Genomic DNA, 25,415 nt, shown 5'->3' with positions numbered 1-25,415 from the left:
ACGCACCGTTTTTGGTGTCACTTCTGAACAAATCAAGCCGCGATTGTTTCAACCACCACAACTACTCAGGCGGATCTTTCGATGCCGAGTCCTACCGGGATCTATTCTTCAAAGCCGCTCTGTCTCTCAAAATATGAACATAAGACACGATTCGTCATCGACAACGAGACTGCACCGATATCTCTTCCTAGTTATCGAATTCAAATCTCTCTCGGAAAAGCTACAGTCCGTACTTCTGATTTCGAGAGGTACATTTTTTGGGCTCTTTTCATTGTTCGTTAATTTCGTTTTTAGTTCATTTTGGATATGGAGATCCCTATTTTGCGCTATCAAAGCATATCTTTGGATCAGATTCAAGATAGGTGTAGGAGCTTGCATTTCTCCTTCTCTGATCCTAACTATTTTAAGTCAAAAAATTGGCTATCCAAGTATTGTTTCTCGTTTTCTAGAAGGAAAATCAGGAACCCATTTGATAAAATTTGGTGTTCTATGATGCCACAAGGGCTAAAACCACGGCCAAAACTACATGATTCCAAGGTAAAATTTGTTGGAAATGAAGGAGCTGGGTCCGGGGTGAAACGGATCAAGAAACCCAGTGCAGCCCTTTGTAGTCAAATAGAGAAATCTGTTTTCTGTGGTAGGTACAGAGAGGCGTTTGAATTGTTTGAAATTTTGGAGATTGAGGGAGGATTTGATGTAGATAGTAGCACGTATGATGCTTTGGTGAGTGCATGTATAGGTTTAAGATCTATTAGAGGAGTGAATAGGGTGTTTAATTACATGATCAGTAATGGATTTGAACCAGATCAATACATGCGCAACAGGGTGCTTCTTATGCATGTTAAATGTGGAATGATAATCCAAGCGCTACATTTTTTTGATGAAATGCCAGAGAGGAATTTGGTTACATGGGACACAATGATTTCAGGGCTTGTGAATTCAGGGTCTTATGAGGATGCATTTCGGTTGTTTCTGATTATGTGGGCGGAGCTTTCCGATGCAGATACTCGTACTATTGCCACAATGATTCGAGCATCTGCTGGATTGGGATTTATTTCAGTTGGAAGGCAGTTACATACATGTGCTTTGAAGATGGGTGCAAGGGACGATATATATGTGTCCTGTGGTTTAATTGACATGTATAGTAAGTGCGGAATGATTGAAGATGCTTATTGGGTTTTTGATGAGATGCCAGAAAAGACTATTGTGGGTTGGAATTCAATCATTGCAGGGTATGCACTTAATGGTTATAGTGAGGAAGCTTTGAATGTCTACTATGACATGCGTGATTCTGGTGTTAAACTGGATCATTTCACATTTTCAATAATCGTAAGAACATGTGCAAGGTTGGGTTCAGTAGAACACGCCAAACAAGCTCATGCAGGTTTAATTCGTCATGGTTTTGGGTCAGATATAGTGGCAAATACAACGCTTGTGGATTTTTATAGCAAATGGAACAGAATAGAATATGCCCGTCATGTTTTTGACAGGATGCCCTCTAGGAATGTTTTGTCGTGGAATGCTTTAATTTCTGGTTATGGTAATCATGGCCGGGGATCTGAGGCCGTTGAAATGTTTGAGCTCATGCTTCTTGAAGGACTGAAACCCAACCATGTCACTTTTCTTGCTGTCTTATCTGCTTGCAGCCATTCCGGTTTATCAGAACACGGTTGGGAAATTTTTCATTCAATGAGCTCAGAATACAATGTTCAACCCCGTGCAATGCATTATGCATGTATGATTGAATTATTAGGCAGAGAAGGGCTCTTAAATGAAGCCTTTGCATTGTTAAAAAATGCTCCAGTGGAGCCGAAGCCAAATATGTGGGCCGCCTTGCTAACCGCTTGTCGGGTCCATGGCAATTTGGAACTTGGGAAACTTGCAGCTGAGAAACTTTATGGCATGGAGCCTGAAAAGCTGAATAACTATGTTGTCCTTCTGAATTTGTACAACGGTTCTGGGAAGTTGAAGGAAGCTGCTGCTGTCCTCCAGACATTAAAAAGGAAAGGCTTGAGAATGCTTCCAGCTTGCACTTGGATTGATATTGATAATCAGTCGCATTGCTTCCTTTCTGGAGACAAAAACCATGTTCAAACGGCAGAGATTTACCGAAAAGTGGATGAATTGATGCTAGAGATTTCAAAACATGGCAATGTTCCTCTGGAAAGAAATCTTCTACCCGATGTAGATGAGCAAGAAGAGCGGATATTAATGTACCACAGTGAGAAACTAGCAATAGCATTTGGGCTCCTCAACACTCCATATTGGACTCCATTGCACATAGTGCAGGGCCATCGGATTTGTGGCGACTGCCATAATGCAATTAGGTTGATAAGTAAGGTTACTGAACGAGTAATTGTTGTTAGGGATGCTAGCCGATTCCATCATTTCAAAAATGGTGCTTGTTCATGTGGCGATTATTGGTGATAGTGATTACTGAATAACTGATTAACTTCTATAGGGCTTAGTGAAGTAAGAAATCATGGACTTTGTGATTTTTCTTTAAAGAAATGCAATAATGTAAGCATATATTTGGTTTGTATCTTTTCTAAGAACAATGGAATGACATTTTGATTGTAAGTTAATAAATTTTTAGCTATTCACAGTGTGACCATGAAAGATTGCAGGTCATAAGTCATTCCCATGTACTTCTGAAGATGGAATTCTAGGTTTCTATTGAATGATATTTGTGGAAGTATACAAAATGTTTGGATATCTTCAGTGAGTTCTGGTAACTCAAATCCTTTCAGTAAACTCTAGTTCATTACTCAAATCCTTTCGGTAAATCCTAGCTCATAAAAAGTAAAAACCATTTAATTATTGAGTTGGGGCTAAAGTAGAAGAATTAAGATAATTATATGTGTATACATTCTTCCTGTCTCCGAATTGACAATGGGAACCTTATGCACGGAAGTTGTTTTTTTTTTTTATATCCGAAAGAGAAGATGTTGAGTATACTGGTTTAGAGAGAGGGAGAGAAGGTGAACTTTATTGAAATTTTCTTGAATTCTCCCCTCCCCAATCCACAAACCTTCTAGCAAACAAAGTTTAATGGTAAACTTTTGTAAACTAACGCTCCGTTTAGATGAAAAGATAAGACTCCATATATTATAAAATTATCCTTTAATGAAGTTATCGGGTGTTTGGATGATTTTTCAAATACTCGGAATAGTGTAACTTTATACAAAAATTGTTCTTATACGATGTCTACCGTATAATATTAAAACACCTCCAACTCGTTTTTATTTTATACGGAGAGTTTAGTATAAGAAATAACATGTCAAATGACAAAATATACCCTCACTCTCACTTTAATTGGAGTTAATCCAGACATATTATCACAAATCTTATACTATACAAGCCTACTATCAGATTCTTTCTAAACACCGCATATGATTAAATTATACATCAATTTATACAATGATTAAATTATACATTGGATATGAATATTATACTATCATAATCGGAGCTCTAAACAGAGCTTTAGGAGTTAGAGGTCTGGTTAAAGTTTACCAACTTCAATATTCTGGATTTTATTAACAAACAAGCCCGTGAAATGACTCAATGAGCCCTTTCAATTGAAATATTTAAATGGGCTTGAGGCAAGGCCCAAGGTGTGGGAAAGTGTGGGCCTTAAGCAAGTTGACATCCACTCCAGTCTCCAGTACAGGCGCCGACCTCTCCGCCACCAGCACAAGTGAACAAGGGAAGATCACGTCTCTGAAGGTGGCGGTATCACCGTCTACAGGTCGAGTCACGAGATCTACAGAGCAAATACTCGACGTCAGAACGGATTGTTTCATTGTGAAACGTATAGGCGAGAGAGAAAACAAGGTTACGGAATGAAAATGGAGCATACGCTTTGGGGACATCTACCATTACTGGTGAGATCGAACTCCAAGGACTCGGTCGAGTATATACTCCAGGCGCTATGGAGAACGCGAAAGACAGGTCTCGACGCCGCCGACCGCCACATCATCAGCGACATGCTTCAACTCCAGAACGACTCCGACCTCGACCCGGTCTGCTCTCACTCCGCTTTCAATCTTATCATCTGAATTTTGTTTAGTCATCTGAATTTTATCTTGATGTGTTCTGTAGCTTTTGGTGTGCCTGCGTATGTTGATTCGCAGATGTGTTTATGATAATATTAGCAAGGATGAGATTCGGAAGTTGTTTCCGGCCGAGGTTCTACCTGAATTGCAAAGACTATTGACACTTTTGCTTCAAAAGTTTCAGAGAGAATGGCGTGAGGATGTAATGAAGGATAAGGTCTGTCAAATTGAATCTCGATATGTTGGAACCACAAATGATATTTAGAGGCTCTGACATTTTTTAATTTCAATGAAGAATTGTAATCAGGCTACATTGCCCCGATTGAAGGCAATGACATGGAACATGGCTAATCAGGAAGCAGCAGAAGCTATTGACCCTGTTGCTGTCATCAATTTGAAGGTATACGTTATTATGTTGCGAATTAAGAGTTTTTTGGCAAATCTTTCTATAAATTCAAAGCAAATATAGTTCCAGGATGTTCACAATGTGATTTTCGGTGACCAATTAATCACATGTGCACTCTCTGTAGCTTCAAGATGATGTTCAGTCTCAAGTGGGAGAACTGGATGTGAAGTTCCAGTTGGGGAAGGATACTATGGATGCAATGCTGAGTTCCATGTATTGCATAAGAGACCAGTTGTCAAACACAGTGAGTTTTATTATTTTACTCCTGCAAATCCTAGTCTTTTACATATGAATTTGTTTCTGTTGGCTGGTTATTACATAAGTTCATTATTTTCACTTTGTTAGGGTGAGGCATTAGACATAACAAGAGACAAACATAGTTTCATTTTCCTTAGGAGTCAGATAGAGTGGTAGTGTGGTACTTCTAAATCACTTGATGGATTCAATATTCTTTTATACGTCTGTTGGGGACACAAATTTCCAACTAGTATTCAAGATTTTCCTTCATCAATTGATTGTGTCCTTGTACCATATTGGGATTTCATTTGCACTTTTGCTTATTTGGAGAGAGGGTGAGAGAGATCCAAAGAAAGTAACAAACAATATAAGGACTAAATTATTTTTCCAAGTAGAATTTACAGTTCTGCAAATTACCGAATTCACTACATTTCATCTAACGCTTTGGGTTGTGTCTAAAGAGTAAATTATCACATTGCTTCTCCAAGTTGATGATATGAAGCAGGCTGTTAGCTTACTTCTGGCTCAATTGTTTGCTTTACCTACTCAGCATATAATCCTGGAATCATGTCCATTTTTCAATGCCAATCATAATCACATTGTTTGATAGCCTTTCATGAAAATTCCTCCATTGATACCCACCAACAAATGGTGAACAAACAAAGATAAAGTGAATAAATTTACAAACTTGTAATGGCAATATATATTAATATGGTGAAGAAGAACAAGAAGATGAAAATTAAGAATAATGTCAAATAACAATAACGCACCACTTGAAGCTGTTACTAGCACTTGAAGGGGAAACAAATTGAGGGGAGGGGGCACAATGCGTATGGGAAAAAGGGGCGTTTAATTATAGCTTGTGTTTTAGGTGCTGTAATGATCATGCTGAAGCTGGAGATGGTACATCCAAATGAGGAGGAAGAATCAAGAATGACTAGAAAGTTAGGCCAAAATGCATTTCTGAATATGGAAGAAGGTTTAAGGTTTTATCAAATGCACGTGATCAGTTTGACTTCTGAAAGAAAGTGATAATGCATTTTTCTTCTCATGCATACCATTTACTTTCTATTGCTCATTACAGTTATTCTATGCAGACTGAGTGAGATGGATGTTTACTAAAGTTGTGTCTTTGAGCTACTGAGGAAGATATTGTCTACTTGAACTTTTAAAGCGATTTGCAATCAGTAAGTACATCCTTCATTTACTAGCTGATTTTAGAGCAGTTAAAGCAATAATGGATGAGGATTATTAGGTGCATGCAAAACTTTTGGCTGTCCAAATTAGGTTGTAGTTTTCATATAGCATGTGATGTAATTAGCCACATAAAGTTTATGCTACCAGGATGAGGAATTTTGCTTGCTATAGTACTCTGTTACTAGTTAGGCTGTACTCTTTATGGCTATTAGTTATCTTAGAAGTAGGCTAAATGAAGATGTTTGAAATATGCCTTCACGGGAAAGAGTTCGAGTTATGGACTCTAGAGTGAAAACCAGCCTTACCCTGTTAATTCATACTTCCACTAATCCACTTTGTTCTTGGATTTCTTAAATTCAACAAGTTAGCTTCTTATCCTTGAACTTGATTTGTTACATATGGTTTGATCCATAATAGGCGTCCTTACATGTGAGACATTTCACAACCCAGAATTCTGGACTCCTTTATAATTCCCAAATTTCTGTTGTTCTTTTTTTGGTACTAGGTTGATACCCGCCCTACGTGCGGCATGCATGAATTTGGAAAATATGTAAACAATCATTTTCATTAGGAAGACTTCTCTCGACTTGAACCTCCAATCGAATTTGGAGAATATGCAAACATCTAGTTTGGACCAAAGTCTGAAGTTTTGGCTATCCATATATTCTTATGCGAGTGTGATTACTATTCAATCCACAATATTCCGTAGTTTCGAGTTCAAAAAAGAAGAAGAAGAAATGTCTTATTGACACCTGCCGCTTTCAAGTGCAATACATACATGGAGGAGCTTGCACAATTGCGAGATATTGATTTTGCCCGCAATGTATTAATGATTACTACTTAAAAAAACAGTATCTTCTGTATAACCATCATACTTGTAAGGGCTTTTCTTGATGTGTAGAATGTGTAAAAAAAAAAAAACAATATGATTCATAGCGACCACGTGCTTAACATACTAAAAACTTAACAACATCGAAAATCTAATAATGTAAATAAGTTGATGAAAAGACAAATTGAAATAAGTTGGCAACTAATATTCAAGTTTGTATTGCCCAAACTTTGCAATGTAGGCGAGTTGAAACTATTGACATTCAATAAGACATCACATTACTGTCAGTGATCCAACTAAGTAGGCATTCTTGAAGTGACCAAAATTTTGCAAATCCACATCCTTAGCCATGGTCATTCTTGATGTGTGTATTTGCTGCATATAAATACAAAGATTACTCAGTGTCTTGGTCACAATCATCTACATAATATAATATGCTCAAAATAAAGGCAAGAAACATCCTCTTCATTCTCTTCCAAAATCATAATGAAAGCATAATTTTTCCCAATGTACCTGGAAAATACACCTTCTTTATTTTAATGTCAGGAAGTGGAAACTCAATCTGCCTGTCAGTGTGACCAGGCCGAAGTAAAGCATGATCAAGACTTTCAATTTGGTTAGTTGCGAAAATCACTGTGACATCTCTTGTTGAATCAAAACCATCTAATTGCTTAAGTAATTCCAACATAGTCCTTTGAATTTCACGTTCCCCACCAAGAGAGCATCATATTAATTAAGATATATTGTGCAGATATGTCTGTGCACATCATGTTTTTTTTCACTTCATACCTTTTTTTTTTGTCCAACCAACAACAATTGGCCTGGAAACGAAAGTGGGGGTATTTTGTGCATCTCATACTGAGCGAAAGATCCATTAATTCAAGAAAATAAACTAAAGCAGAGATAAGGGTATACCATGAAAACCCAAAATAACATTGATCGTGCCTCTTGGGCTACCATCTGAAGCTTGATTGAGTTTGCAATAAGCTGAAGTGATGGATAGACCCCAAGAACCCGTTCAGAATTTTAGACGCATGAAGTTAATAGTTTAAGGATTTGTATCAACTTCTTATACTTGGCATTGCCATATAAATCAAGAAAACATTTTAGAAAACAGCGTATGGATTTTAGTCCAGTCATCTCAGGTCACGAAACTACCATTCACAATTCATTAAAACCCAGCCAAATCTCTAATTGGGAATTAGTGGCCTTGATACCTCGCTCCCATTGAGGATTTAGTGCGAACACTTATCATTAATATAAAACAAAAAAGGGTAAAATATATGACACCTATTGCTGACTTAACCTTAAAAAGGAGATGCATTACATCTACAACTACTCAGCTAAAATCAACTAAAAAGCTTTTGGATAGCTCACGAAATATTTACAGTAATCCAATAGGGGATTGGCCAGTTGATGGCGAGGGGGACCCTTCAAAAGAAATAGCATTGCCAGAGTTGCATTCTATTCGACAATGGTAGGTTGTGTCAATATGAATGAGTCAAACTCAACTACCTACTGACAATAAAAGGCACTTGAGAGTCTCCAAAGATGACATTTGCCCATACCATATATGCAATCATGAATGTAATCCACTTCTTAAGGGAACAAAACAACTGATGAACTGATACAATAATACCTGAGATGACGAATGGATAAAAATAAGAAAGACGTAATACCTTTTGGCCTCTCTCCATAAATTGCATAGTGAACTCATCGCCTACCTTAATCTCCACCGACTTGACGCAAAATCTAAAATTCAAGTCTAAAAACTGAGTATTTTTATAAAGAGACAAAGTAAAAATTAAATAAGAGTAATAATTTGGAATACCCGTAGTTGTCATTGAATCAGGAAAACACGGCCAGGGGGGAAGAGTGTGATGACAAAGAGATCGTAACCAGTTCCGAAGGTGCTCCTGCTTCTTTCTTCTTCTCCAAATGCAAAACCGAGGAAAGGGAGTAGTTTAGAGAAACTTTAAGAAAATCAGAATAACAGTGATTCAAATAATATCAGATTTCTCAATTTTTTCTCTCAAATCAGAACAAAAAAGGAATTTATACATACCGTAAAAGGAAACGACCCTCAAATCAGAACAGAACAGATAGATACAAACCCTCAAATTGGCTTGCTTCAACTTCGGCTTCGTCAATTACAAAGGAGGAAGAACATATGCATCTATTGCTTTGCCTAATTTAACCGAAGCACATTAGTCGGGATCTTATGCAATTTTATGGATTTATGATTTGGATTCCAAATCATAAATATTTTATATAATGATAAAGAATAATTTTAAACGGATAATGATAAATAATTAATTTTAAATGGTTGTTACAAATAGAAAATCAAATATATTTACTGATTAAGCAGTTAAAATATAACAAAAAAACTAAAATACCTAAGAATAATGAGAATTAAAAAATTTAACAAAATTGTGGAAGTTTGAGAGAGAAAAATTGAGAAGGGTCTTCTACTTTTATATATAGTATAGTATGATATTTAAGGGAATAAATTAAGTATTTCAATTGAAATATTTGTTGAGAGAATAAATTAATAAGATAAAAAAATTTGTAATTTTAGGAGGGAAAAAAAGATGGAAGTGTCTTTTATTTTTATATATTTATAGATATAGATTTTTTAAAATTAGTAATAAATATACTTATATTATCATTTAGATAATGATAAAGGATAATCATTAGATTATTAAATTGGAGTTTAGATAAAGGATAATTTAAATGGTTGTCAGAGGATTATAACTAAATAATTAAAACATAATAAGAATTAAAAAATGTAAAACAAAATTAGAAGTTTAGGAGGGAAAAAAATGTGAAGTTGTATTCTACTTTTATATATATATATATATAGAATATAGATTTCTGTTAATCGGTGCTTTCTCATCTGGAGTTGTCAAAAAAAATATGATATCTTTTTGCCTATTACATCATTACTCTGAGTTGGTGGCTAGGATAGCAGCCATTTCTAGGTCTAGAACATAATCTGTCAGGCAGCCTGATGGGAAGGTTAGATAGATGGTTGTGGAACTCACTCTGTTGGAGCTTGGAGTGAAGGAGTCTCCTAGAAGTTGAGCCTTTTCCGTTCCCCTCTCCTGTCGCACGGGCTCTCTCAAGTCTCGACTAGTCGACTGAGGATTGGTATAGTGGGCCGTGGGTTTCGTATTATTGCAATTGGGTTGGTTTTGTAATTTTGTGGTTAGTTTTATTAGGGGGTTAAAAACCATATCTACCGATCGATCGGTTATTTTTAAAAAAATTTACTTAAAATCGACCGATTGATCAGTTAAATTCCTGTCAAACAAAAAACCGACTGTAGTTGGTTCTTGGGCTCATGGATTTATCTTTGGGATTATTTAATTTACAAACATGATAGGTTACAACCCAATCACGATCACCGCGATCACACCAACAACTTGGTTTTTTTTTTTTTTTTTAATTGTTGTTATTATTATTATTATTAACAAGTTGGTTAATATTTGTTGGTCATGAACAGTCATACCTTTCATTCGTATCTGAAATTTTTTTTAGGTATTGACTGTTCAACAATCAAATGTTTAAAAAATTCGGCTTCTCAAACATTCCCAATTTCACAGATTTGAAAAGTCAAAACTGTAGGTGGGAAGACAAACCATGTTAGGCAAACGAAAACGATACTAGGGAAGGGAAAAAAACCAGCAGCAGCGTTCCAAAATCCTTTGGCTCGGTCGTTGGTGGATTAAGCAGTCTTTGATATTTTGTTTTGCTTTGCTTTGAGTAGGGCTGTTAAAAAAAAACCCCCTAATAATCGAATCGAGTGCTTGGTTATTTTTTGAAAAAATTTACATATTTCTTTAAAAAATCGATTGAAGAAATTTATCGATAACCAAAAATCAAAATAACTATAATCAGTTGACTGAAAGGAAAAAACGAACTGTAATGGATCGTTTTCACCCTTGGCTTTGGAAATTGAAAATTAGGGTTTTCAAAGAAAAACAATGTTGAGACTCCAAAAATTTCCTTCTATTTTAATCCCAATCCATATGGCATGTGGGTTTTTCATTGTGCCACATGGGTTATCCATTGATTATGAATATAGATGTATGTAGCGTCCCTTAAATATCCAAATTCGTGATGTAACATTTAATGATTTATTATGATTAATAATATCTTTGCTTTATTATTATCTTAATCAGACCCAAAAGTAGAAGATTGTATATATTATCAGGAAAATTATTTAAATCAATGTAACACTCCTCAGAGGCATTAAATATATTGTCTCATAATAGAATTAGAAGGGGAAAAAAAAAAGGTTGAAATTATGTTTGAAGTTTGAACAGGTTTGCATCTAACTATCAAAATATACTGCCTCCACATCTTCCTGCGATTGACTTTTTTTTGTATAACAAGAATTTTGCAGTGATTGACCAGCTTTATAAAATTAAATCTCTACTTCCTACATCATATGCAATAATAAATAAATTCAAGATAGGACTTTGAACCAAGAGAGATTCAATTTGGTCAGAAATTATAAAAAATTATGAAAGTCCATAACCCTGTAATTTTTCTTACGTATTAATTGGGAGAAATTATTCAATCATTATTGTCACACCATGTCACGTGATACTATGGTCTATTGGAATCAATAGGATTGTGTCTCAATTCACGAGCGATTGATGACAATATATGAGTGATTGAGAATATAGATAGGTAATTTGTAATTCAAATTTTAAAAATGCACCAATTACATGTGAATTAATACCATCCCATTAATTCGATGCACGACATCATCGGATGATGTGGTGTGAGAGAATCAGTATTTTCGAAAACTATGCTGTGGACTATTATTTTTTGCAAGTGGTAAGTTGTAACCATATATTAAAAATAAGGACAATGTTAGAGATCCAAAAAAATTGATCCCCAAAAGTCCCCTAAATCTATATGGCATTAAAATAGTCATAGATTAAAAACATACATGTAGGACCCACTTTACATCCAACATCCCACATCAAATGAAGATCTTTTGGGGTCTCAAACATTATTCTATAAATAATAATGTAATTAAATCGCCTAATAAAGGGCTGACGGATTATAAGAATGAACAAAGTTTGTGGTGGGTAGGCCCAACAGGGTCCAATCTGTAACCGAACCAAACTGCACGCAACCAACTGTAGACCAACGACAGCCCCCTCCCCTCTCTGTCTCCCTCTCTAGTCATCAAGCACGATAGCATCTTCTCTTGCGTTCAAAACTTTCCTTTCCCAAGAAAATTTTCAGCCGGGCCAAACAGCTTGATGCCTTCACTTGCCGGGACCAGCACCAAAAACATCATCATCTTCCTCGGAACCCTAAACGTAGTCAATTTGAAATCTGCACTGTTCGATTTTTAAATCATCTCCCTCTGGCGCACGCGGGCAGAAACCCTTGCAAGGATTGCGAAGGGGAAGGAATGGCCACAACTACTACGAGTATTGGAAGTGGAGGTGAGGACCGGGTTTTGGCTACGGCTCAGCAGATCATGAAGAGTCTCAATACGCCTAAGGAGGTACGTGAAGATATGCTCTTGATCTTCTCCAGCTTTGATAACCGCTTGTCGAACATCACCGATTTTGTCAATAAGGCTGAAGAGGAGGACAAATCGTCCTCCCGGTCCCGTTTCGATGCTGCCGAGAAGGCCATCTTCCGTTTGGAGGAATCTTGCACCGAGTCTTCCCGTCACTCCCTTCCCTGCTGGGAAGACTCGCCCGATGAGGCCGCTGAGTATCTGGCTGCGGTCGATGATATCCTACATCTTGTAGAAAATTTGGCTATCACTTCTGATAACGACATGATGGACCGTGCCGAGTCCGCTATCCAGTTGGCTATGTCGCGATTAGAGGAAGAATTTCGTCATATCTTGATTAGGAACACCGTTCCGCTTGATGCTGACCGGCTCTACGGCTCGATCAGAAGGGTTTCACTCTCTTTCACTGCCAATGATGGGGAAATTGATGAGGATTTTGAGAGTTTCGGGGAAGTTGATAACGAGAGCAGGTGTTTTCACGAGAGAGGAGCCACTTTGGGCGATGATTTGTGCACGGATTTGATACAAGCTGACTCTGTCGTGGAGTTGAAGGAGATTGCGGACAGGATGATTAGGTCCGGGTACGAAAAGGAGTGTGTTCAGGTTTATAGTAACGTGAGACATGATGCTTTGGATGAGTGTTTGTTGATTCTTGGTATTGAGAAGCTGAGCATTGAAGAGGTGCAGAGGGTTGATTGGAAGTCTTTAGATGAGCAGATGAAGAAGTGGATACAGGCAGTCAAGATAGCTGTCAGGGTTCTGCTGACTGGGGAAAAAAGGCTCTGTGAGCAGATTTTTAGTGGATCGGATTCTGCAAAAGAGGTTTGTTTCAATGAGACCGCCAAAGGGTGTGTTATGCTGTTACTGGATTATGGTGAGGCAGTAGCAATTGGAAAAAGGTCCCCTGAGAAACTTTTTAGGATTTTGGATATGTATGATGCCTTGGCAGATGTGCTACCAGAGTTGCTGGCAATGGTTACAGATGAATTTCTGTGTAATGAGGCTAAAGGAGTGCTTGCAGGACTTGGGGAGGCAGCTATAGGGACATTTGTGGAGTTTGAGAATGCCGTGAAGAATGAATCCTCGAGGAAGCCGATGCTAGGGGGTGAGATTCACCCGATAACCCGTTACGTAATGAATTATATTAAGTTGCTTGTGGATTATAGTGATAATTTGAATGCACTTTTAGAGAGTGATGATGATAAGCAGGATTTATATCAAAATGATGATGACAATAAATTGCAGCAAGGGAGCACGTCTCCCTTTGCTTGTAGGTTGTTATCGTTGATATCAATGTTGGAGTCCAATCTCGAGGAGAAGTCTAGATTGTATGAGGATAGTGCAATGCAATACATATTTTTGATGAATAACATTCTGTATGTGGTACAGAAAGTGAAGGATTCTGAGCTTGGAAAGCTTTTGGGAGATCATTGGGTTCGCAAGCATCGTGGACTGATACGACAATATGCAACAAGTTATCTTAGAGCTACTTGGAGCAAAGCGTTGTCTTGTTTGAAGGATGAAGGCATAGGTGGGAGCACTAGCAATGCCTCTAAGGTGGCTTTAAAGGAAAGGTTTAAGAATTTCAATGCAAACTTTGAGGAAATTTATAGGATTCAGACAGCTTGGAAGGTCCCCGATCCTCAACTCCGTGAGGAGCTTCGAATATCTATATCAGAGAAAGTTATCCCTGCATACCGCTCGTTTATGGGGAGGTTTGGAAGTCAGCTTGAGAGTGTAAGGCATTCTGGGAAATACATTAAGTATACACCTGAGGATTTAGAAAGTTATTTGCTGGATTTGTTTGAAGGATCCCCTGGTGTTCTGCACCACTTGAGAAGAAAGAGTACATAGGATACAGAAATCTTGGAACTGGTAAGGCTCTGGTGCCCATCAAGGTTGAGTTCGAATTTATTGAATGTATCTTGTTGTATGTTTATTATGTTGTGGGTGTCAATGCCATAAACACAGGTTTTTATGGAAGTTGGCCGTCTTTCTTCTACATAATGTATCGAGTCTTGTACATGTGTTATAGACTATAGCTTCTTGTATGTGTGGATTATGCCATAGTTTTATGTATTTACTTCATAAATCACCATTGGTGTTGAGGCAATATGGTTGCAATTTTTGCCCTTATATCAATGGTTAGTTAATTTACTTCAGTCTGTTGTATGTTTTCATTTACATTTTTTCCGATATTTCAATTTTCCATTTTCAAGCATCTGCATCCTAGATACCTTTGCATGGTTGTGTGTGTGTGTTTGTGTGTGAGAGAGAGAGAGAGAGTGAGCGGGTGAGGATAAAAAAATTAAGTTTATTGAAGTTGAGGGTTTCAACACCACCTGCTGCAGCACTTTGCCAATTCTCAAGTATCTTGAGGTTTCTAAAGTTTCTCTTTTTCTTTACACTTTTTTTTGAGGTTTTTTGGTTATAAATTTTGCATCTCATCTTGGCTGCATGTACATTTAAATGAGAATGTAAGGTTTCCTTGTTTTGAAACTTGAAAGCGCATATACGGGAACCTAGAAGGTACGTGGATATTACTGGGGAAAATGATGTTTTAATTCATTCTATCCTTCTACTTCCTTTATTTGTCATTTTAGGAATAATCCAATACAGTATGGTTTAATCGTGCCACTTTTACATTTTAGTCCATAGAAGACAGACTATCTGGATATGAGGCTTTGTGATAGAAAAGATGAATTTTGATAATATCTTTTTGGAATGTTCACTAGCTGCTGCTGTTGAACAAAATCCTTAGAAGGAGCTATGGTTATTAAGGGAAACTCTGAGTCATGGCATTGTGGTTGTTGCTGCAGAGTTCATGGTAAATATGAGTTTCTGAGATTATAGTGAGGAGCAGTTTCTGAAAACTCTTTTTAACATTATTTGAATGATAATATCTCCTTAGCTGTCAATCTGAAGGCAAGAATTTAGTATCATAAGGCCTTCCACGTGAAATGAAATATGCTGGTTGCTTTTACACTACTGAAAGCACGAGGTTCCTGTTTCATTTACTTGAGCTTTTTACTGGCATTACTTGCAGGTGAACTTTCACATTTCCAGGTTTGTGTCTGATTGTGATGATCTGGTTTGATGGTTTCCATCCTTCTTTTTTTTTCCTTCTTTTTGACGGTTTACACTGAAATGAAATTTATGTTGCAATGGTTTACATACTTTAACCACTTGAGTGATAGCTTAGATAGTGAATCTCTTTGGGGTCAAATTATATGGGTTCGGGAGGGCTTGAGTTTGTTTTACATTATGATCACGCGTTAGGTTCTGACCTAATTTTTCATTTCGTTAAGTGGGAAATTTCTATGTGTGGATTCGAGTTTCTTGTAGTTCAACTATTGAAAAGGCAAGTTTATTTAGTGGTGGTGTTGTCAGGTAAAAAATAAGTTTATGTACTTGCATGGCATTTGTTTTTTTTTTAGGTTGGGACAGAGCATATGAGACATACGTGCTTGGCACATGTCACCAAAGAAGAAGAAAAATCTAGCTTGTGCTTTGCTGAAAACACTAAGCATCTAACCTGTACGAGCCGTCATGGTTTGTCTTTTGCCTTGTTTGTTAGCCTAGTTAACGATGAGCCAGACCAGATGCAGGGCCCTATGAGTCATCTCAAATAGGCCACTCTGGTACATGTCTGTGTTACGGATCTGTACCAGCCCACTTGGTCCAGAGTGGCGTAGGTCCATTTTTAGGGAATTCTGCATACCAAACTGAAATCACTCCAAGAGAATCCTATGATTTCAATCTCCCTAACGTTACCATTGGCACCACATCCCGATTCAGGAATTTAAATCCGATTCCCTTTTGATGTCCTCAAATGCTCTGGGCCGCACACGCTACATTGATGTATTCAATGAGTCTATAACTCTAGGCCACCACGTCCTGATTCAGGAATTTAAACTCAATTCCCTTTCGATGTCCTCGGATGCTCTGGGCCGCACACGCTACATTAATGTATTCAATGAGTCTATAGCTCTAGGCCGCACACACTATACATGTATTCAGTGAGTCTATAGCAGTGGCCGATAGGCTCGAATAATATTTAAAATTTGAGATAAATCATTGTAATTGTTGGTCTTCAACAAGAAATTCCTAGTAAGCGCATGTCATCAGCTCGCGTTGACTCTTTTATGATGATAATGGATGGTCCGAACAAGAATGACCCGAATATACCAATGGAGATGGAGATGATGTCTAAAATTCTGCCCCGGCCGTAGAAGTTGTACAATGGAAACCATTGACACATAACTATGTACACAGTGGTGGCGACATATTATCAGAGCCAGAGGAAAATTGATTAATTACAAATACCTAACCATGCTACAAACGCACAACTCTTCTACAAAAGGACTTTAGCAGAGACCATTAGGCAAGTTGCACGAGGAAAACTGACCGATCTTTGACGGCGATTGGACCGTTATTTAGTAACATTTCTTAAACCCTGCTATTTTGGGGCAGTGGCAAAACCCCATCAAAGAAATCACCAAAGTAGCCATGGGGTTCATGTACAAGTCTTGATATGATGTCTCTAAGGGTAATTACTCCTTCCAGATTCCCCTCATCATCGACAACATAGACTCGGTGGATCTTCTGGGAATCGAGCATCAGAATCAGTTCTTTGAGACTGTGATCCTTCGTGCATGTGACCGTGCCACTTGAGAATGGTGTGGCTTTGCCGTCCTTCTCCAAGTAGCTTCTAACCGCCATCAGGAAGTTCTTTGCAGTGATAGATCTGTAAAAAGTCATAACATGTCAAGTGAGTTTACTTGAATACAGATTGTGTGCTGCCATCCTCAATTGATTCATCAACATACTCTCCAGACAAATTAGGTAACTAGTTGATTCAATGATGAAATAATGGACTAGAGACACCATGCCGAAAAGTAAGCAACAAACCTATAGTCATGATAGATCTCTGGTGCAGTTAGAAGGAATTGAACATCTCTCAGGCTTATGTTACCCACCGTCTTTTTCCCATCTCTTTCAACAACAGGTATACCTCCGACCCTCTTTTTTCGCATCAGCTTAAATGCCTGAAGCACCGGTTCATCCTCGTTCACCTTACAAGGAGAAGATCACCATTTCATAGTCAATCTAATGGAGCTTTATTAGAAACACACTAAATATAATTACTTCCCCATTTCCATTGTACAATACGAATATAAATATCGCCGTATGAGTTTCATGCATTAGAGATCTGCATTTGAGTAGATGCACAATATGATAACTTCACTTTGCATACATTGCTCAACAATTAATATAGCAAAGAAGCAAAAAAAAAGAAGAAGAAGAAGGAAATGCCAAGCCTAAAGCCTAAATATTTGTGTACCTTGACTACATGATCTGGTGACATCAGGGGAAGGCCAATTTCAGACAGCTTCTTCCTTCCCCAGCTTTCAAACCAATGAAGCCCAACACACTCCGCTAACATGTGAATCACAGCAGATTGCGTGACAATATTGTCAATCTTTCCCTCACCCAAATCAACCACAGGAACGCTCTTCATTTTGTAATTAGAAAGGAGTAACAGCATTGTCAAAAAGGAGTTGGATTTCTGCAAGGCAAGAAAGGGAGCCCATCTGAATGACCCCGAAATGTCTCGAACCTGTATCGCCAACCCCAAATGTTAGTGCGCATAGTAGGGTTTCATCAAAACAAATAAAAGTGTGAAAAACTAAATGACAATTTTACACAGTTGTATGAGTAAGAGTTGTGACCTTTGTGTTCTTATAAAATTCAGAAGCGGTCAGTGCTTCAAAAAAGTTTCCAGAAGTCGCTGCTGCATCTTCTGGGCCTAAGCCTAGCAGTCCTGCTGCATTAGTCATTCCATTAGCTGCTATTGCAAGAGCAGCTCCAGAGTGTGGGCTCCTAGGAGATGGAGGTTCTGACTGTCAATGAGATATCAACTTTTCAGGTTATCCCAGGTAGAAAAGATCACATAATCAATAGATTTCCATGCTAGGCAAAATAATATATCATAATTTTTAAGCGTTTAAAAATAAGTTCGAAAATCAGATTCCCCATTTATTTTTGTTTCTTCCTCTAAAATAAAAAAGATATGCTTATTATGCTACCAATAGCACATATACCAATTAAATCCTAAAGCCTCTACAATCTCTCGCGGCTCATATGGCAGCAAATTTGTTATGAAAACATAAAATTTATGGAGCAAAACTTGTACGTAATGTAATCAAAGTAAGGAATAGAAACCTGTTGCAGAATCCAGACAACGATTCCAGCAAACTCGACAATGCCAATGTATCTGTCCATCCAACTAGCGTCCTCAGGCGCATCCGCATCCACCACAGGCGCACCAAGTATCCTGTTTTGGGTCAGTATTTTAACTGCCTCAGCTAGACTGCTGTCTGACCTAATCTCAATCACTGTAGCATAAAATTCACCATGAATTAGCAAACCGACAACCCAATTAGTCAGCATTTGAATTTTATCTAACATGAATAAACTAATCAATGAATTTGGGATGCCACTGTTAGCTTGAATCTTGAATGATCCCAATTTTCGATCAAATTTGTGGATTATCGGATCTCTAAGCAATCTTTAATGTTTGAACCTTATGTACACCCAGATTTGAGGAGTTCATAACAAAATATTAAAAATCCTATTCTCAACCAAACAAGAAGAATTTCTTTCCACCTATCTTATTAGGGCTAACATAAACTTCAGAAATTCAGATAAATATTATTAATCAAACAAAGAATTCTCATTCTCAGCTACTGATCATGATCACCAATAGTCAATCGATTTCATATGATGGTAAGTGTAATTAGTGGTTAAATACATGTATGTGTGTGTATCTATCTATCTATAGTACCTTGATCAGAAGGAGCAGGAGGAAAAGCAGAGACTGCAATGTTTTCAAAGCAAGAATTGAGTTTCTCACTGGGAGTGAGCTGCGGCTCCTGTATATCCCACAGATCCTCCACTTTCATCCCAAGCTTCGCCTCTGGACTTGGTACCTGGCTCCTTGGACTCTCCTGCAATTTCACTCCCATCTTCACCTCCATTTGCATACTAGCCATCTCTCTCAATCACTCTCTCTCTCTTCAATCTCTCTCTGTCTCTTGCAAATTGCAATCAGGCACAATCTTGATACTTATATATAGACAAATATAAGCATAGCAATCATCTGTGACGCGGCCACGAGTCTTGATCATTTTAGTTCTCATCGGACCGTCGAATAAAAGAAGTCTCCTATCTTGATGCAATATTCGTACACGTGTAGGGTGGAGATGTGGAGAGTTGCATGGTTGGTGATGGGAAGAATTAAACTATTGGCTATCCATATCCGGTTTTTGTTTGTAGGAAACAGGGGCGGGTCGCTCTCATCCGATCCTTCATGGCGGCCACAGTTATCCTTACTCTAATGTGCGCTGCTCCGTCCTTTGCGCTTCTTAGCTTTGACTCCGGATATAAGACTAGGAGCTGTCCTGGGCTGGACATCCTCTACATGGGCCTTGACGTCTCTTTTATTTCTTCGCGGCCCAACTCTCCTTAATTTGGATGTAGTAGACCTAAATTTTCTATTACTATTCAAAGTATACATGGTAATCATAATAATAGAGTATTTAGAATCATGTTGAGACATTATATTTGTAGGTGTTCGAATCTACAATCAAAGAATATTCGAAGTTGGCCACCAACAATCTGCGAAATGAACAAACATCTCATTTATTTCTTCGATGCCCAACTCTCCTTTGTTTGGATGTAGACCTAATTTTCATATCACACTATTCAATTATAGATGGCACACATAATAGAGTATCTAGAATCACCGTTGAGGCATTATATTTGTAGGTATTCGAATCTACAATTTAAAAAATATTTGAAGCGGGCCACTAGCAACTTGTGAACTTTGACAATCAAAAACCTTGAAAACTGATGGGTGCTGGCCAAAATAGACTCCGACAATCAAGTCAATAAGGGTCGAGATGATAGAAAGAACGAGATGAGTGTATGTCGATATATATGATGCTTGGCTGGTAAAACTGTAGAAGCGTTGTTAATGAGTAATGAATAAGAGTTTCTTCATGTGAACTAGAGAGAGGGGGGGAAAATCCCTTCCCTGGTGAAGGGTATGGCTTATATATATTGTCCTCCAAGGGGCACGCATCCTCATGCTGTGTGGGTCATGGGTTAAAGTAGTCAAGAGAGAGAAAAATATGTGGGTTATGGGTTAAAGTAGTCGAGAGAGAAGTGGTTCTTATTCAATGTCGGTCGTATAATATTAAAGCACTTCAAATTCGTTTTTATTTTATACGGAACACTTAAAATAAGAAATAACATGTCAAATAACAAAAAATACCCATATTACTCACTTTAATTGTGAGTAATCTAGATATATTATCACAAATCTTATATTATACAAACCTAATATCATATTATTTCAAAACATCGCATATGACTAAAATTATATATCAACTTATACAATGATTAAATTATACATTGCATACCTAATCCGAAAGAAAATTAAAAATCTGCGTATAGGGTGGCACACTAACGTAAATATAGCGAAGTGTGATGCGGGGGTGGGTCACTAACTGAACAAAGCCCTTTTGGACTCGCAAGCACTTGGTTAGTTGGTTCCCTCTGTAATAGGCAGGCGCCATGGACGTCTCGTCTTCCCAACCATCCGATTCAAATAGTACGGTTCATGGTGCTTCCTCTCTCCTTGCCAACCTTCCCTCTCGCGGTCTTCTCTCCTCCAGCGTCCTCTCCTCGAATCCGGTACTCTATTACGCTTAATACTTCTTCGCTTTTATTGTTTGTTTTTTTGCCGTGGCTTCGCTATTTTAATAGTATTATAGTGTTTTTTTGGTTTCTGATGAAATGTGTGAACAAAACGTTTACTGAAAGTTTGGAATTTGAAACGTTTCTGTTAAATTTGACACTGGGAGTGAAAATTCTTCACCCAATTGAATTGAAGCTCCGGCGTTAGTAGGATTTGATTTTATCATAATGCCAGTCGTGATATTGAGTAGTTTTTAATTAAATCTCCAAATTTTAGTCGAGATTGATGAATTTGGAGATTTCACCTTACTGGCATTTTCTTTCTTGATCCATTGATGAAAATTTGTTCTTGCTGTGCTAAATATGTAGTACATAATAGCATGATACATACAGTAATATGAGTCACTTCAGTAGTTGAATATCCTGATCTAGAACCCTAGATATTATTTGACATTTTAAATCACGTACTCACTTTTTTTTTTTGGTATGGCTATATTCCTACGGATTTGAGCAGGGGCTTAGACTGTTAATGTCCTTATGAATTTGTTAAATGTGCAGGTGTCGGGTGAGTTACGGATTGTTTTGGTTGGCTTATGCAAATAAATCTAATTTTGGCTCTTTGTAGTTATAGCTGATTACATTTCATGTGTTATTAGAGGAAAAGGAAATAATGCAAAATATATGTAGGAAAGAAGGGATAAGCCCATTTTCTCATGCTGTAGTGATGTACTGGTCTGGATTAGACCCGTCCAGATACAAGAGGAGATGAATTGTAGGGATCCATTCCTTTTGGTTTGGGTCAAGCTGGAAGACGATTGGTCATGTCCCCTGTAATTATGAAATGGTTTTCTCCATCAATTTTTGCAATATTACATGCTTGCAAAAGAAGTTGAACGTAACAGTCGTATATCATGATCCCGCCTTGTCCTTGTAACATTTACAAAAGTTTCCTAATAGACAGGAGAGCAGGAAATCTTAATCGTAATCCTTGAAAAGGGGTGCTTCTGAAGATCCTCGGGTTTTCATGGTTTCCTCTCTCTGCAAAATAGTCAACCAGTTGATGGTGACAGCATCTGTGTAGGGTTTTTTTGGCAGATATATTCTGAGGCATTTAAATGTTGAACTCTTAGAATGAGAACTTGCATGCCGTTCTACGAATAAAAAATGAAACGTGAAAAATTTATGTTTAAATTTATACATTTCATAAGTAGAGAGAGCGTACCACCCACTTTTCCCAAGTCCCCCAAAGCCAAAGGTGATTCAGTTACTATGTTAATCCATGGTCATTTGTCATTTGATGGAGTGGATGATTTTATTTCAAAGCTTACAGTTGCTGGACCAAACATAATTATTTCATTGATACTTGATGCAAGCAAAGTGGACCATGAGAGGCTTCATGGTGTTGTTTTTACTTGAACAACATACACGGCTTGGATGCAAGCTGTTTCGCTAGGCTGTGTGCTAATCATGGAATATGTTGTTATATTGTTCATTTGATTTTTTATCCATTAATTTTGCTGTTTGAGTGTACCATGTTGAACTTTTCCTTAAATTCTTAACTGCTTCTGGTGTTTATTGAATTAATAAGGAAGTAACTTGAAGCCGTCATTGCTGAAGTTACTTGTCTACCTTTTTTGTTCATTTTTCTTGCTTTTGCTTTCTAGTATGACAGTTGTACTGAGTTATCCATATATCCAACTTATCTTTCAAGGAAATCTTCCCTTGTACATTCATTTATGAGTTTTTCCTTTTTGGATGAAGATAGCTTGTGCAGTTGCAGCTCCCATGCAATTGTTATAGTTCTTATGTGTGTATGTTTATTTTTAATGATCATGTTCTTGCCCTTTTTTTCCCTCTTGAACTATTGTTTATAAGTTGAGAAATATGCACAGGGAGGGATGCGAGTTTATATCTGTGAGCACGAGACATCACCCCCAGGTCTCTTCAGGCTTTTAATGCGTTAAATTTTCTATTTTTTTGGGTTTGCTGCATTAATGCCTTCATGGTGTAATTCTCATACGTTTAAATTCTTCTACTATTGCGATTGAGACATATTTCTTAAGTTTTTAAAAACCAAGTGATGAAATAGCACGAGAGCTCAAAGTTTCTAGAGGGCAAGATTTCTAAAAGTTATTGACACATTTAGAACCCATTGGAGTACCACTGTTAGGAATTGTAGGAATTTGAGAATTTCCTTGGAATTTTAGCAATCTTGGATTTTAAATGAGAAAATTATGTTTCAGCCTGTTGTAAATAATAGGTCAGTGAATAACATTTCATGGTATTTAAGCAATAAAATTGTGTGTTCAAATTTTTGTAAATTATTATAAAATCATTGACTATGCATCTCTACATGCTTATTAATAATATTGGAAACATGCAGTCATGTCGAACTTACACACCATATGAGATTCTATATATAGAATATTTCACTTGCAGCTAATAGTTTAAAAGGAAGTAGAACTTAAAGTATGCATAAGTTAATTTCATAGCTGCTTGGTGTATATTCTATGATGTACTTGTGTTTTATTTAGATATTTGGTGGCTGCGATTAATTTTCTATTGATAATTTGCTTTGAAATTAATTTCCTTTTGGAGTTTAGAAGGCCTGACTCCCATTACTTGTATAATCAGAGGGGCAAAATATTAAGACAAACCAACAGAATATACTGATTAGATCGCTTACTCTTAAGAAACACAAGGGTGATTCCAGTTCAAGGGATGCAAAGAGTGCAGCTGCAACTGATGGCCCTAGAAAGAGGTATTAATTCCGCATTCTTGAAAGAAGATTCTTATCATATCTTGTTAAGATCTCCGTGTTTTGTTTTTGTATTTGATGCTACTGCTGCCATACATGGCTTCATCATAGACTTCTGCTCATTTTAACAAGTCTTGTTTGTGAGCATGATCTTTTTGTCCTGCATTATTTTTCTGGGTGATCCCTTATGGCAGGAACATTGTTACCTCTGGATATTTAATCATGTTGAATTCCCTTAAGATTTGCATTTTTGTTTCTCAGGGCTTCTGATAGGGTTGTGGACAGCAGGGCTGCATCTAAGAGGGCCAATAATCAAACTGATTCTCAACAAGGTGAATTCAATAATTTATTCTGTATTAACAGTTTGGTGTATACACGTTTAGTTTCAAATGTAAAGACCAGTTATTATGAAATAGTAATAACTGTCCCTGACCCTGCCCATTGCGGAGCCTTGCGTACAGGGGTTGTGTTTTTTACCAGTTATTATAATTGGACTTAACCTGTAAAGTACAACTGATTGTCATATTGCCGTTGGGTGCTTTTGACCCGGGCCTTTTATTGCTTTTTAGAGGGTCTTGCTACTTTGAATATGGATGATTAGTCTGCTTTTGATTTTATATATATATATATATATATATATATATATATATTATTTTTTTTATCTGTTGGCCAAGTTAATTACATGTACCATGGTTCCTATTGAAACGGTGATCTCATTACTTTTGTTATTAGACTGAGATTTATTTGCTTTTGGACATGTAGAGAAAGACTTCCATAGTTTGACAGTGGAGAGGCTTCGTGCCCTTCTAATTGAACTAGGCCTTTCAACCAAAGGGAGGAAGGTAAGTATTGAGGCAATTTATCAAGGTCACTCTTAAACTTTACTTATGTAGTCAGAGCACCCATCTGATACCTGCTTAGTGGTTCAGAACGGGTATCTGCCATTTCTTTCGTCACCCGTTTGACAGCCAATGGAACTTGTGTGATTCATGAAACCTCTGGTCTCCCAAGCTGATTATTACTGTTTATCTTTCTTTGCTGATGCATGCTAACTTGACTTGTGCAGGATGAGCTGGTTGCTCGATTGCGAAATGCAGCCATTTAAGCACTGTTCGGAAGGCGGGGATAAAAATCTGTTTTCCCTCAGATGCATCATGCATGTGTAGGTAATTTTGTTGTGGAAGATGGTCGATATAGTGTATATAGTACTTGCATATGATCATATATATAACTGGTGGTCCGAAGATATTGAGATTTGAGAGGTTACATTTGAATAAATATTGAGAGCTCTCATGTTGTAGCCATTTTTAAAACGTATTTCGTGTTAAGCATATGATTTGGTTGTGTTTATGGTTTCGCCAGCTCTTTGGAGACTTCCAAATTTTGCATTACAAATGGGCCAAGTTTTTATCCCGTTAACCATTGATGACATAAGGACGGACAGATTGCAGTCTGCATATTGTGCAAGTGACTGGGGACAACCATGACTTTGTTTCCTTTTGTCGCTCAGATTTAACTGCTAACGAAGCAGACGCAGAACCTGAAGGCTGGAGCAGTGCATCTGATGCCAGCCGGTTCTCTCTTGTGGCGCATTCCCCATATGGTTGTATAATGTTAAT

The 25,415-nt window shown here is 37.5% G+C and overlaps 5 protein-coding genes across 9 annotated transcripts; 4 read left to right on the top strand and 1 right to left on the bottom strand.

Moving 5' to 3' along the window:
- Nucleotides 1–46: 46 nt before the first annotated feature.
- On the top strand, nucleotides 47–2,638 carry LOC119986307 (pentatricopeptide repeat-containing protein At5g50390, chloroplastic-like). Its single transcript, XM_038830885.1, has one exon. It carries the CDS (start codon nucleotides 307–309, stop codon nucleotides 2,425–2,427), a length of 2,121 nt encoding a protein of 706 aa, XP_038686813.1. The 5' UTR covers nucleotides 47–306; the 3' UTR covers nucleotides 2,428–2,638.
- Nucleotides 2,639–3,654: 1,016 nt separating this feature from the next.
- LOC119985196 (COMM domain-containing protein 9-like) lies at nucleotides 3,655–10,399 on the top strand. 5 transcript variants are annotated; one of them, XR_005465064.1, is made up of 6 exons: nucleotides 3,655–4,022; nucleotides 4,102–4,272; nucleotides 4,351–4,455; nucleotides 4,586–4,705; nucleotides 5,796–5,885; nucleotides 10,330–10,399. XR_005465064.1 is itself a non-coding variant. In XM_038829410.1 (5 exons), exons 1-5 carry the CDS (start codon nucleotides 3,843–3,845, stop codon nucleotides 5,802–5,804), a joined length of 585 nt encoding a protein of 194 aa, XP_038685338.1. In that variant the 5' UTR covers nucleotides 3,655–3,842; the 3' UTR covers nucleotides 5,805–6,090. The 5 variants fall into 5 exon arrangements, 2 of the variants coding, with proteins under 2 accessions (XP_038685338.1, XP_038685339.1); XR_005465062.1 differs by having other exon boundaries at nucleotides 10,265–10,394; XR_005465063.1 differs by lacking the exon at nucleotides 10,330–10,399 and adding an exon at nucleotides 6,401–6,708.
- Nucleotides 10,400–12,161: 1,762 nt separating this feature from the next.
- LOC119985726 (exocyst complex component EXO70B1-like) lies at nucleotides 12,162–14,455 on the top strand. The gene has a single exon (XM_038830092.1). It carries the CDS (start codon nucleotides 12,162–12,164, stop codon nucleotides 14,127–14,129), a length of 1,968 nt encoding a protein of 655 aa, XP_038686020.1. The 3' UTR covers nucleotides 14,130–14,455.
- A 1,986-nt stretch (nucleotides 14,456–16,441) lies between these two features.
- On the bottom strand, nucleotides 16,442–19,376 carry LOC119985789 (SNF1-related protein kinase regulatory subunit gamma-1-like). Its single transcript, XM_038830172.1, has 6 exons — nucleotides 19,123–19,376; nucleotides 18,501–18,673; nucleotides 18,008–18,178; nucleotides 17,620–17,895; nucleotides 17,187–17,350; nucleotides 16,442–17,022 (listed from the first exon to the last, which is right to left on the bottom strand). The coding sequence occupies exons 1-6, from the start codon at nucleotides 19,328–19,330 to the stop codon at nucleotides 16,725–16,727; spliced, it is 1,290 nt and encodes a 429-aa protein (XP_038686100.1). The 5' UTR covers nucleotides 19,331–19,376; the 3' UTR covers nucleotides 16,442–16,724.
- A 1,449-nt stretch (nucleotides 19,377–20,825) lies between these two features.
- On the top strand, nucleotides 20,826–25,144 carry LOC119985791. The gene is made up of 6 exons (XM_038830176.1): nucleotides 20,826–21,035; nucleotides 22,931–22,976; nucleotides 23,673–23,799; nucleotides 24,058–24,128; nucleotides 24,559–24,638; nucleotides 24,863–25,144. The coding sequence occupies exons 1-6, from the start codon at nucleotides 20,916–20,918 to the stop codon at nucleotides 24,899–24,901; spliced, it is 483 nt and encodes a 160-aa protein (XP_038686104.1). The 5' UTR covers nucleotides 20,826–20,915; the 3' UTR covers nucleotides 24,902–25,144.
- The last annotated feature ends 271 nt before the right edge of the window (nucleotides 25,145–25,415 follow it).

The sequence above is a fragment of the Tripterygium wilfordii genome, chromosome 19 (genome assembly GCF_013401445.1).
Source record: "Tripterygium wilfordii isolate XIE 37 chromosome 19, ASM1340144v1, whole genome shotgun sequence".
Taxonomy (NCBI): Eukaryota; Viridiplantae; Streptophyta; class Magnoliopsida; order Celastrales; family Celastraceae; genus Tripterygium; species Tripterygium wilfordii.
Note: the sequence above shows the minus strand (reverse complement) of the source record. Positions and strands in the feature narration are given on the sequence as shown.

Excerpts from the sequence above, each read along its gene's own strand:
- LOC119986307 (XM_038830885.1), top strand. The coding sequence starts at position 307 with ATGGAGATCCCTATTTTGCGCTATCAAAGCATATCTTTGGATCAGATT.
- LOC119985196 (XM_038829410.1), top strand. The coding sequence starts at position 3,843 with ATGAAAATGGAGCATACGCTTTGGGGACATCTACCATTACTGGTGAGA. Across the intron at positions 4,023-4,101 it reads ACGACTCCGACCTCGACCCG|CTTTTGGTGTGCCTGCGTAT; the intron begins GTCTGCTCTCAC and ends TGTGTTCTGTAG. Across the intron at positions 4,456-4,585 it reads TTGCTGTCATCAATTTGAAG|CTTCAAGATGATGTTCAGTC; the intron begins GTATACGTTATT and ends CACTCTCTGTAG.
- LOC119985726 (XM_038830092.1), top strand. The coding sequence starts at position 12,162 with ATGGCCACAACTACTACGAGTATTGGAAGTGGAGGTGAGGACCGGGTT.
- LOC119985789 (XM_038830172.1), bottom strand. The coding sequence starts at position 19,330 with ATGGCTAGTATGCAAATGGAGGTGAAGATGGGAGTGAAATTGCAGGAG. Across the intron at positions 18,179-18,500 it reads TTGTCTGGATTCTGCAACAG|TCAGAACCTCCATCTCCTAG; the intron begins GTTTCTATTCCT and ends TCTCATTGACAG. Across the intron at positions 17,023-17,186 it reads GAGATCTATCATGACTATAG|ATCTATCACTGCAAAGAACT; the intron begins GTTTGTTGCTTA and ends GACTTTTTACAG.
- LOC119985791 (XM_038830176.1), top strand. The coding sequence starts at position 20,916 with ATGGACGTCTCGTCTTCCCAACCATCCGATTCAAATAGTACGGTTCAT. Across the intron at positions 21,036-22,930 it reads GCGTCCTCTCCTCGAATCCG|GGAGGGATGCGAGTTTATAT; the intron begins GTACTCTATTAC and ends AAATATGCACAG. Across the intron at positions 24,129-24,558 it reads TCAAACTGATTCTCAACAAG|AGAAAGACTTCCATAGTTTG; the intron begins GTGAATTCAATA and ends TTGGACATGTAG.